This window comes from Anas acuta, chromosome 1, assembly GCF_963932015.1.
Source record: "Anas acuta chromosome 1, bAnaAcu1.1, whole genome shotgun sequence".
Taxonomy (NCBI): domain Eukaryota; kingdom Metazoa; phylum Chordata; class Aves; order Anseriformes; family Anatidae; genus Anas; species Anas acuta.
This window is the reverse complement of record NC_088979.1, coordinates 69,338,870-69,350,804: the sequence shown is the minus strand read 5'-3', so window position 1 is coordinate 69,350,804 and position 11,935 is coordinate 69,338,870. Positions and strand designations below refer to the sequence as shown.

The 11,935-nt window shown below is 42.8% G+C and overlaps 1 protein-coding gene across 2 annotated transcripts; it reads right to left on the bottom strand.

The window, feature by feature from the left end:
* Positions 1 to 762: 762 nt before the first annotated feature.
* NIPA2 (NIPA magnesium transporter 2) lies at positions 763 to 11,716 on the bottom strand. 2 transcript variants are annotated; one of them, XM_068681489.1, is made up of 7 exons: positions 11,411 to 11,716; positions 5,893 to 5,953; positions 5,304 to 5,526; positions 4,008 to 4,064; positions 3,454 to 3,544; positions 2,682 to 2,842; positions 763 to 1,753 (listed from the first exon to the last, which is right to left on the bottom strand). In XM_068681489.1, the coding sequence occupies exons 3-7, from the start codon at positions 5,440 to 5,442 to the stop codon at positions 1,116 to 1,118; spliced, it is 1,086 nt and encodes a 361-aa protein (XP_068537590.1). In that variant the 5' UTR covers positions 5,443 to 5,526; positions 5,893 to 5,953; positions 11,411 to 11,716; the 3' UTR covers positions 763 to 1,115. The 2 variants fall into 2 exon arrangements, with proteins under 2 accessions (XP_068537590.1, XP_068537597.1); XM_068681496.1 differs by lacking the exon at positions 11,411 to 11,716 and adding an exon at positions 11,085 to 11,144.
* Positions 11,717 to 11,935: the final 219 nt, after the last annotated feature.

Sequence of the window (11,935 nt, the reverse complement as noted above, 5' to 3'; positions counted from 1 at the left end):
ACCTGCTCTTTGGGGTGGTGCTTTGCTACTAGAAGGGACAACCAGGTGCTCTGTGACTCCACCGTCTGATCCCTTTCCTGCCACTCCCAGCTGTTACAGGCTTTGTTGCACAACCTTCAGAGGGCTGTGGCCTGTAGCTGAACAGCGCTGATGTCGTGTTCCTTTTAACTACTTAAAAGCTCAAATCCTGCAGTGCACCCAGAATTTAAAGAACCTTGTTTTCTTACTTGACACTTTGGGCCTCAGCACCTCCTCCAGTAAACCAAAGGAGAGTAGCAAAGTTGTTTTCACAGGTGGGAGCTGGATTGTTTCTGCTCCTGGTAATAAACCATATTCCTTATCAGTAAGTACTAAAACCAAACAGCCTCAATGGCACCTTTCACAGAAAAGGCAAGAGCTGTTTCTTTAATGTTTAAGAGCTGTTTCTTTAAATGTTTTCTTTAACTACTCAAATTTCTCCTCCTGCAGGAGGTGGCATGACAGCTGGTGCTAGTGCCTTACCTAGCCAAGCAAAGCAGAAGCTCCTGCCTTCTTGCTGCTGCCACCCAGTTACGCTGATGGGCTAAGGCTGGTGTGGTTGATGTAAAGCCTGCAAGTTTAACATAAAGCTTTAGTTCAGCGGTATTTTCAAAGGATTTACTCTTGCTTGGTTGTAGTTTTCCATTTCCTGCTTTAAAGCTGGAACAGCTCCAGTTTTAGTGTGCTTACAGCCACTCAGCATTCACTCAGGGCATGAGTACAAAGGATTCAGTTTCGCTGCAATCTGTTTACCACCAATGCAGAAATAAAGCCATTTATTTTTGATAAAATTGTCATTAGTGCAATACATCTGAAAACAGAAGAGTGAAATGAAAGTATTTACACATAACTTAAGCAACAAACCCAACTGTGGTCTGAGGTCATTTTAGTATTTTTTAAAGTAAAAATAAGGCAAATTAAAACCCCTTCAGTGATTTTGATCCAAACTAATCAAACTTAAAAAAAAAATACAGATTGTCTACACGTACCGTTAAGAAGAACATGAGGTTCCAGACAAGCTCAGACATTTCACAGCAGAAAAAAAAATAATCCAGAGTTACAGAATTGTTCTTTTCTTATTTACCACGTAGATATTTTCAGAAGGCTGACAGACTTCCATTTCTCCTGGCTGAGAGACTCTCAGTGGATTGCATTTCACCTACACAGGTAGAACTTTCTTCGTCATGATTCAAGCAGTCGTACGTGCTCAGCAAAGAACCATTTGCTGCTCTCTCATCCTTCCGCAAGGAGACGGGCAAATTCGCCAGGGTGAAATTAACATCTTTGAAGGCATGCAATAAAAAGATCCCCACAATAATAGTAAGGAAGCCACTGAAGGTGCCAATAATATCATCAGCCGCCATGTGCTGCCATTCCTTGAAAAGGATGGCGGAGCAAGTTAAAACAGATGTTGTAAAGATTACATAATAGATCGGAGTCACTATCGACGTGTTGAATATATCCAGAGCCCTGTTCAGATAGTTGATCTGCGTGCTCACACAGACAATAAGGCTTAGCAGCAGAATCCACGACAAGGGATGTTTCAGCACTGGTTTCCCCGCAAAAAGTTCCTTGATAACGATGCCCAAACCTTTTACACAGGAAACTGATAACGCTCCAATCACAGAGCAAATTGTTATGTACACGAGAATGTTGGTCTGTCCATGGCGAGGTCCCACCACAAATATTAGAATTAAAGACACAATGACAACAAGTGTTGCAAAGACCACAAAACCTGTGTTTGGGGGGAAAAGAAACAACTCTTGTTATTGATGTATACGATCAAAAGCGTCTTAGAGGTACCAAGAATACACGTTAACAAGGCAATTGGCTCAGCTTACACAGAAAAGATCAGGCTGCTTCTCACTCACTGCTCCTTCAACAGCGAAGTTGAACACTTTTAGAGTGACCTTGCTGAAATAATGAAATTTGGGCATATTACATTACCTTTACCGTTCTATCAGCATGATGACTACAGGATTAGATTGCTGTACTGCCTTACACACAGCCTCACAGAGGCACAAAGCTACTGGATCCAGGCTTGTGGCTGAATGCTTTTAAGGAAGTATGTGTTGGCGGGCTGCTGCACTCATCAGCAGATTTCCAACAATCAGGGCATTCCTTAAGATCGTCTTTTTAGTCTCTGTGCTGGACACTCCTCATGTTTAAAATGGGAATTGGCTCTGCAAGTACAGTATTTTGCAGAAGTGTATTTGTGAGTGCCCTGTCTTCCATCTAAGCATACAAGGCAGCCTGAAGGATTACACTTCTCAACAGACATCTACCACCAAACCTTCTTTGTTTAAGGACAGATCAAAATTGGGCTTACAGAGACTGACACACTTGAGTTAAAATTTATAAAAGTTGTATTTATCCAGCTGTGCTGCTGCATTTCTTTAAACTGTTATCTCAGTGGTTCGTATCAAAACACTTTGTTCAAGGCCAAAGAAGTTCACTGGCATCATGCAAAGCACCCTATGGAATTCCATCACAGAACTCAAATCTCTGTTTTGACAAAATGAAGCAGACAGGCTGTCTTCCTGGAACTTGAAAAAAAGCAGTAATAAAACTGTAACAAAGGAACGATGGGCTGCTTAGAGAAGAGCAAGCACACACATCTTTCTGCATTAGCTACTTGGAGATCAAGCCAGCGTTTGTCTTACCTGGATCACCTAATTTGTTGGACATTTCATGTAAAGTTTCTACTTCCTCCTCTTGTGGAGCATGAATGACCATCACAGTTGATCCAAGTATACTTAGCAAACACCCTATTTTTCCATGGAGATTAAGTTTTTCATTTAAAAAGAAGGATGACAGAATGGCACTAAGAAGAAAAAAATATACACCAGCAAACACGCAATTAGTGATATTACATTAATTTGCTCATCAACGTAGAGGTTGCTTTGACTGTACAGGTCCCTCACATACACAGCATGCAGCTTTTGGTGAGCAGGAACACTATTAACATCCATAAACCACTTTTAAGTAAAGGCATAATTAGGAAAATTACCATAATAGTTATGTGGTTCATTTTCTACCAAGATACTTGCTACCGGCAGAAGTACCTGTCAGTATTTTGCAGCTCCTTCAGAACCCATTTTTTATGCTGCCTCCCAAAAACTCTGTATCTAGGCACATGTAACAATGATTTTAGAAAGATAAATATCTTCAATTGGGAATAAAAATACATACAGCGTATTTTTCAAATTGAGGTGATAGCTTTTTGCAGACTGAGGTGCAGATCTCTAGAATCATTTTAGAACAGTCCTTTTACATTTGGAGAAACTTAGGAGTTACTCCTAATGTTTATAACCACCTTTCGTTCACAGTTAAGAACAAACCACATTTATTACTGCATATCTCAGTGACTTATTTCTAAATAAATATTTAACTTCTCTCTCTCAAATCACACTGCTTTCTGTTAGTGTTTCTTACCTTACAAGAACACTGAGAGCTCCTAGAGGAGTCACTAATGTAGCTGGTGCAAAAGCGTAGGCAGCAAAGTTAGCTACTTCGCCAGCTCCCACTGCAGAGTAGTGATAATAATAAGAAAAAAACAAAACAAAACACAACACAAGTTAGGGTGTCTTATGCAATAAACCTGTGAATCAGTGCAAGTGTTCTTTCAGACATGAACATTCAGTACAGGAACAAAGAAAAAGTCTAATTCTGGTGCTCAGCTAACAGAAGAAAAAACTTGCGTTACTATTTTGTAGAGCAGAACAGACTGGAGGACTACAACAGGGACTAAAATTGATTCAGCCAACTTAGAAGATGTGTTTTGTTTTGGAGTGGCTGTGTTGTGGCTCCCCAACCTGCTAACTTGAGTCATGAACTTTTGCATGGAGACCTCTGCAATACCAAGCTACAAAGCAAACATGTTACAGGGTACAATATAAATTAAGCTAGTTTCATGATTACAGCCAGAAAGTCCAAAATTTAAGCAATGAAAAGCTCTGAAGACAGACACCATCTCAAAATGTACTTACTTGAAAGAAGTCCAGCCCACCACAGCCACTCCTTAAGGTACGCATGACCACCTTGTCCTGAAATTGAAAGAATGCATGCTATTCCATGAAAACCATACTTCAGCAAACAGTAGCATTGCCAAAATAGTTTCCATAACTCATGCTACTTAGTCTTTATAGCTAAAAGTTATCTTCAAGCTCTGATGCGCAGATTCCTCCTGCAGCCCAGTTTGAAAACTAATTATTTGATTTCCTTCCTATTAAAAATGGCATGGATGGCCATTTTGGCTTTACACTAAAAAGCAGTTCTTTCAACTCATTGCAATGACACGAAAGACCAAATTACATATCTCTTAAGAGACATGCCTGACTTAGGTAGTTGATTACACGTACAAGTATGTGAAGTGCAGTCACACTTCCCCTTTCCAACCCAGAAAGCATGAATCATGTACATGTATCTCACTCAAGATCAACCATCTTTTACAAGCAGAGATGACAAGTGCTGAATTAAAACTACTCAGATCCAATCTTCTGGTTGCAGCACCCTTAGATCACTCATTCACACGCTCATTGCACACCCAAGCCAGTATTCTCTTACAGCTCTGACCTAGCAAAACAATCACTCATTGCCTTTGGAGGAAATATAGAGCTAGAGCAAGAGGCTTTTAAGAGCTTGAAGACATTAAGTTGGGCTCCTCCCTGTTGTAGACAGAATTCTTTGCTACTTGATATTTCAAATATGAACCTCATTTACCAGAGTCAGCTATAAAAAAAAAAAAAAATCTAGTTAGTGCAAATCAGCATTTTACTGTTCCAATCAAGTACATTGGCAAAAGGGTGAAAAAAATCAGTTCCCAAAATAGTAACAGCTATACTGAAAGCTATTTAATGTTATTAAATGCAGTTCAACAAAATAAAGCCGGAAATACATACAACAGTCCACTAAATTGGCATTTTGAGCACTGGTTCTATATATTAATCCGTAATTAAAACTGAACACTGTTCAGAATCTTCCTGGCTGAAAAGCCAAACACTTCCAGCAGCTCTAAATAACAGACTACAGCACAGGGCATCACCATATGTGACTCTGAGATGCAAAGGGTAGTTCAGTACGTGTCCCCACAGGGCAATCGCTATATGCAAACTGTATAGTATGCATCACACACTGAGTTAGGTGTATCTGACACTGGAGGGAGAAAAACAAAACATCAGATACATGTTTTATGTTTCCTGTATCTGAGTCAGAACAAAATCTTAAGTTTAGTGACCTTCTTTGGAGCAGTAAAACTTAAATTCAAGTTTCTGAAACGTATTTACCTGCTCTCATGGAGCCTTTCCTAGCTAATCGGAGCAGCCCTTTCTTTTTCAGGATGAAGCTTCCTCCAATGAAGATGCTGGAGCTCATAGCCAACGCCAGACCAATACAGAAGTCATATTTCCCACGGGTTTGGCTCATCTCGTAAACTACGAGTGACTGTCACATTGATCAACGAACAGCACAACTCCTGTTACTCAACACGAGATGATGCAACACTGAAACCTGAGCAGAACAAACACATTGATTAAATTGGGAGAAATATAAATGTGCAGAAAAATCCTCAACAGCTCAGGTGGCTGATTCATCCTGTGAAGGGTCTATGGGAAAAAAATAAAAGAAGAAAAATAAAAGGAAGAAAAAGGCAACCCCTGAAGCATGCATAAGCATCACAGATGAGTGACTAAAAAGTCTGAATGTATACGAGGGCATCTGACCCAGAACACTAAAATTGAAACCCCAAACAAGAAAATTCTCTGAAAAAAAATAAGGAAAACTGTAAGATGTACAATTTATTTTTCTTTTCCTTATGTACACAGATCATGTCCAGCACACCACCTAACTGATGATACTGCTCAAATGATTACTTACATCAAAATCAGTTTGTGAGAGAGTTTGAGAACAGCCACAGCATCTCTTCCACAGAAACTCCCTAGAAAAGTGAAAACAGAACTGCTTAATCAGACCATAACTTGTCTAACACGAACAAACTTGAATGAACACACACGCACTGATCCTCTAACAAACATGGAATCTGGAACAAGAAAAGGCAGCCATTTGTTGATGCACTGGACAAAGAGTTTCCCACACGTGTATGAAATATTTTTCCAGATCACCTATGGTAACAAGTACGAGTTTACTGTTGAAAAGCATTCACCCAGCTCCCCATGCTCAAAATTTAGTCATGCAAGACCTCCAAGTACAGCTTAGCAGGAGACACTAACTTTCAGACTAGAGATCAAGATTTTACTCAACCTCTACCTAAAAATAAAGCTTTATTTCAGTGCAGTACATAACAAGAGATAAGATGTAGGGGGGATATCCTGGACTCCATATAATATATAAGATTTCAAGTATCTCTATAAAACATTTTAAAACTGAAAACAAAACAAACAAAGTACTTTCAAGGTGATTAACCTCTATATACTACTGAGGCAAATGGAAACTATCTTAAAATCAAAGCCTAAAGATAACAGCCAATTATGACTGTACAGAGAACTAGTCTGAAGGAAGAAAACACCCATAGATAAGAGTTTTATTTCCTGGGAGCACCTACCACAGATGTGCTCAGAAGAGCATTTATTTCCCTAAGCAACCATTTTCCAGCTATTCAGAAGCACAGTGCGTGATGCAAGCCGTATCACCAAGCTTTTGATTTCAAAGGCAAAGGGGGCAAAGAACAGGAGGCAGGAAGGCAGCTCCAGGGGGAGGAGCACACCGCCACTGTTAACACGCTGCAGCACCAGGACATACTAGGGCAAGCCTAGCACTCAATAAAGGCATATTCCAGCCTGCCACCCAAGCTCAGGGCTCCCATTCCTGTGCTTGTTTCTTCACAAACCTTTCTTCCAATGCTGCCTTTCCCTCTATGTTCCTGCTGCCAACTTGGATTAATGCACTGCAGCCCTAGGGAAGCCCAGCAGAGAGCCACAGGTAGGTTCACATTAACCCTGAACACAGATCCTCTTATTTGCATCCCGTTAGGCTGCAAAGAAGCGCAGGAAAGCAGTCCCATTTCATAAGAGCTCAACATCGCACTAATTCAAAACACTGTAAGATCTGCTGTTCAAAACTCTCAAGCCCTCTTTGATTATCCTTACATAAGTATCTTATTTTGTAAAGTAGTATCTTATTAAAAAAAAAAAAAAAAAAAAAAAGCCATGAAGGTCTGTTTTCAGCTTCTAATGACTTAAAAAAAAAAAAAAAAAAAAAACTGAAGTGGATTCTTGCACGATACAAAGCCAGCCACCAAACATAACCACAGGGGACAAATGACTAGCGTGAGACAGAGTGGAAGAAGTCACCTCCTAACTGCATCAAGTACTTCTCTGGTTTTTAATTCAAAGCCAGCCTTCCAGTCCTCTGAAGAACAAAGGCATCTTTAATGCAAGGAAGAGGCACCTGGAGATGTTTGTGACCATCCTACCAGCCCTTCTGGCGGTCCCAAGTCACACAGCCAGTCACCAAGCTCTTCAGCAGCAGCTGATGCGCCGTGTGGTGCTGGTGCAGCACCAGCATGCAGGCGGGCACCACTCCTGCAGAGCTTTCCTCTCTGCCAAAGTGTTTCCAGCAGTCACTGCTCCAGCTGTGTCACTAACGAGAGCACTTTTACCAGGGGAGCTCGTTATTAAAACTGGACTCAAACTGGCAAAACCACCTTTTTTTTTTTTTCTTCTTCCAGCTTGCAGTGTAACCTACACAAAAACTTTTCTGACAGAGGTGAAGAGCATTTGTCAGTCCCATCCTGCCACCCACTGTGTCTCAGAGACCAGGGAGGAGGCACATGCTGTTTTTCTTTGGAGTAGAAAAATATGATTGCAGACAATTGAGAAAAACTCATGGTAGTTTTCTGATTTTAGACTTAAAAATGCCCTAAGGATGTAATGTGCCAAAACCATGAATCCTACTTTCCCTCAAGTCCTAAATACATTAAAAGCATTTTGATTCCCCATCAACTGCTCTGTTAGCCTCCTAAATGATTCTAATCCTAACTACTTCTTCATGTAGGTTAGTGCTAGCTTTTCTTTCTAGGCTGAGCTGTCCTCACAGATGTGGCCAGCCCACTCTCTGCTAGGACAGGACGGCCATGCTTCCCTTTGCAGCTCATAGGGACGTCCACAGCCATGGTGAGTCCAGCTCGCCTCTGAAGAGAAGCGTTCGCTGTGTAGCAGGGCAGAGTCAAAGCAACAGCAGGCGCAGGAAAGCACTCGTTTCAGGCAGCCTGTAGTTGAATCCTAACCCTGAGTCTCAGGAGAAGAAGAGGACCTAAGATGTATTCACGAACATCATCTAGAAAAGCTCACTATTATCTTTGGAAATATGAACAGAATGAAAGGAGCATCTGCCTGTGGATCATCTAACATCAAGAGCCCTAGCTCTCAGAGCACAACAGCACAATGACAAACAGCACGAGGAGCCTACCGAGTTTGAGGGTTAGTGGGCAAGGAGAAAAGGCTTTCCGAAAAACTGGTGGGACCTAAGTAGGCCCAGATTAACCACAAAATCCATTTGCTTAATTTCTGATGTAACTGGGGAGTATCGTAAATGGCAAATAAAGCTGCTGACAAGACACAGAGTCCCTGGTCTAAAACACACAAATATTTTAATTCCTCTTTGCTCAAAAGTCCTTTGCTCCCCAAAGTAGCACACACATGCACACAGTGCTCAGAAGATGTTAAATATTTACTGTAACAAATCAATTCTCTAAATGTTCAGAAACACTAACAGTAACACTGCGAGATGAAATAGTATTTTCCATTTAAAAGCAGATACGCTCAAGCTATGGGGGAGCCAAAGACAATTAATTATCACCTCTAATAGCTGTACATTGTATGAAAGCAGTAATTACTGTCAGCAAAAGTGAACAGGGTGGATTTTGGAAACTTTGCCTACTTGGCCACCAGCCCTCAGGAGTTGAGGAGACGATCTAAACGTAAGACAAAATACCTAATTGCAAGAACTCAGGGTTCACTCTCTAAAAGCTGGTATTTTTAACAGTGCATGGGCTCGTGTCACTGCCAGCCCTTCCCTGCCCCATGCCATTAATTACTCTGTCGTTTGGGCAGATCACTACCACCAACCAGCACAAGATTCAGGTATGACTCACAAGGAAGCATTTTAAAACAAAGGTCTGTTTTGACAAGACATCGGCAATGGTTACGCCAGCTCCAGCCACCCTGAGCCTTCTGAACTGTTCTGCGGTATTTTATTTTCAATTTCACTGATTTGTACGAGCTCCATGAGAAGTTTTGTGTTTCTAGCGTTGAAATAATGCATCTGCATCTGTGAATCTTTGCACGGAAGAGAAGTGGGTTCAATCACCAAAAGCTTTTAACAAATATACATTGACTATTACGTGTTTCCTCCTTCCTTTCCAGAGGCATAAATCCACAGGAAACAGAAACACTCCCTAACGACATAAATGTTCAACAATGAGCCTTCCAAAGGCTTGTTACACGTACCAATTTTGTTCCAAAATCCAGACACATTTGCTTTTTGAATATTTCACATTTGAGGTTCCAAAAATGTAAGTTCAAAAGAGTATTAACTGGCATTTAGAATTCAGAATTCAGCTAAGAAAATTACGTCCACAGTTTCACGCTCATCTCATTTTCACGCATGACACACAAGAGCGGACACTGTCTCATCTATGCTTTAAGAAGGCAGAATCGCTGTTTAAAAAACTTGAATAACAGAGTAGTGTGATATTTAAATTTTATCTTCCCTACATATGTCTGATCTGAAGCCTCAGTTATTCCATCCCTTTGTTTTTCATTTCGCTAATCAAAGAAATTAACTTGCAATCTAAGATATTCCTTCGAAAGCAACATGCTAAATTTGAGCTGAAATACTATCCTAGTCCTTTCAGTTCAGTAAGTGAGGTGCTAAATCACCTTTATTACAAAAAAGTGATATAAAATTTTAATTATTGGCTTTGGTATATTAAGTTTTTAATAGGATGTTCATATACAGAACTCCTACGGTGGAAAGAAGTACGAAAACAGATATTCTTAGCAAGATTACTTAAGTCCACAAAATACAGCTAACTCTTTAATTTGAGTCTTTTTTCAGTCATGTTCTGTTCACTCATGAACATCTCCCTGACACACAGGGCGAGAGAACACGGGAAGGACAAGCATAACATCCCATTAAGACAAAACAGCTGCTGGTTGAAATGTTAGCCACGTACATCTTTAAGAGGCCAAGACGTACCTACACATCCAGAACCCAGAGATGCTCCAGGAGTTATTTAGGACTTGCATGGCAAGTCTAACCCCAGTAAAGTTTTCCAGCTTTGTCAACAAAGATAAATGAGCGTTCAATCTGATGCACATTGTTTACGTTATCACATAGACCAGGCAGTATGTTGTATCATAGTATTTTGTCTTTACAAAGATGTGATATATGTGTATATATATATATAGAATAACGTTAGAGGCACCAGCACAAGTACTCCAAGCAAAAGACATTAACAGGTTCAAAGTCACACGTTTTTAAAGATTTTAAACAGCAGGGAGACTTACTCCTTCACACCAGATTTCTGTTAATAAAGGAAAACCAGTGAGCGTTCGATTTTAAGGTACTGGGAAAAAACAACAAAATATTCCACATCTAAACTGCCTGCACATCTTACTCTTTGTATTTGTACTTACTCCCTTCTATAAAAAGAACGATCATAAATTAGAAGATTTTAACATAAAATGTGAAAAGTATGTTCACTAAAACAGTTCATTCATTCACTGAATGTAACTACAGAGGGTGCTTTGTAGCCAATACGCTCTGTATTGACTGCGTTTCCCAGAAGCCCATCAAAACAGACTTAAAATTAGGAGCCACTGATACGACTTGCCTCGCCCTGGCTGTACCCACTGCACTGCTCCCACTCCCCGTAGGCCGAGCAACCAGCAGAAGCTCACTGAGGTCCCACCTCCAGCATTTGAGACGGGCGGTTTCAAATAGAGAAAGAAACAGCAAGTCCAAGCCAGATCTGGCCTTCAGACACCCCTTTTCCCTTGGCGTGCCCCAGGAGCACGTAACCTGCTTTCCACCTGCTAGGCTTTTACCTTGCGAGGACGGCAGAGCTTTAACGAGGGCAGAACCCGGGGTGCCGCTGCCGCCTAAGCACAACGCGCGCGGGAACTTGCGCAATAGCTTCCTACCAACGAACCTGCTACCTTTCCAGGAAGGAAACGTGTAACGTATACAAATAAATAAATATATATATATATATATATGTCCAGGCCCCGGCCCCGCGCCCCACCTGGGCGCTGCCCCCTGCCCGTGGGGGCGGAGCCTACCACAAGCCCCGCCCCCTCCCTCACAGCCCCCCCCCCGAGGCCCCGCCCCCTCGCCTCACCGCTCCCCCCCCGTTACCCCCCCCCCCCGTTACCTGCCGCCGCCCCTCACACCCCGGCCGGGAGGGGCCCCGCGGCCGCCGCCGCCGCCGCTCGCGGACGCCGAGAAGGAGGAGGAGGAGGCGGAGGGGGAGGCCGCAGCGGGCGGAGGGAGGGGCCGGCGGCCGCGCGCTGCTCCGCCATGAGGGGAGGGGAGCGGGGAACGGGACGGGACGGGACGGGACGCGCCGTGAGGTGATGGCGGGCGCCGGCCCCGGCCCCGGCCGCCCCCTCCCCGCTGGTCCCGGCAGCGGCCGCCGGAAGGGGCGCGGCCGCCTCGCTCTGGGCCCCGCCGCGCGTCACGTGACCCTCCTGCCCCTCAGGGCGGGCGGGGAGCGGCCCTCCCTCTGACGTCACCGCCGGCGGCCGTTAACGGCCCCGCCCTCCCTGCCCGGCCCCTCAGGGGGGTGGCGGCTGCCGCCTGGGCGGGAATTGCTAGTAAAAAGGGTGCTTTAACCAGGTGTTGCCTTATACTAGGGGCAGCTTCATCTGAAAATTATATTTTCTCTGATGCATTTAGG

Bases quoted from the DNA above. Each gene is read 5' to 3' on its own strand.
- NIPA2 (XM_068681489.1), bottom strand. From the start codon at position 5,442: ATGAGCCAAACCCGTGGGAAATATGACTTCTGTATTGGTCTGGCGTTG. The intron at 4,065-5,303 runs GTAAATACGTTT...TTTCAATTTCAG, and splicing joins GAAAGGCTCCATGAGAGCAG to GACAAGGTGGTCATGCGTAC. The intron at 3,545-4,007 runs GTAAGTACATTT...ACTACTCTGCAG, and splicing joins GTGGGCTGGACTTCTTTCAA to TGGGAGCTGGCGAAGTAGCT.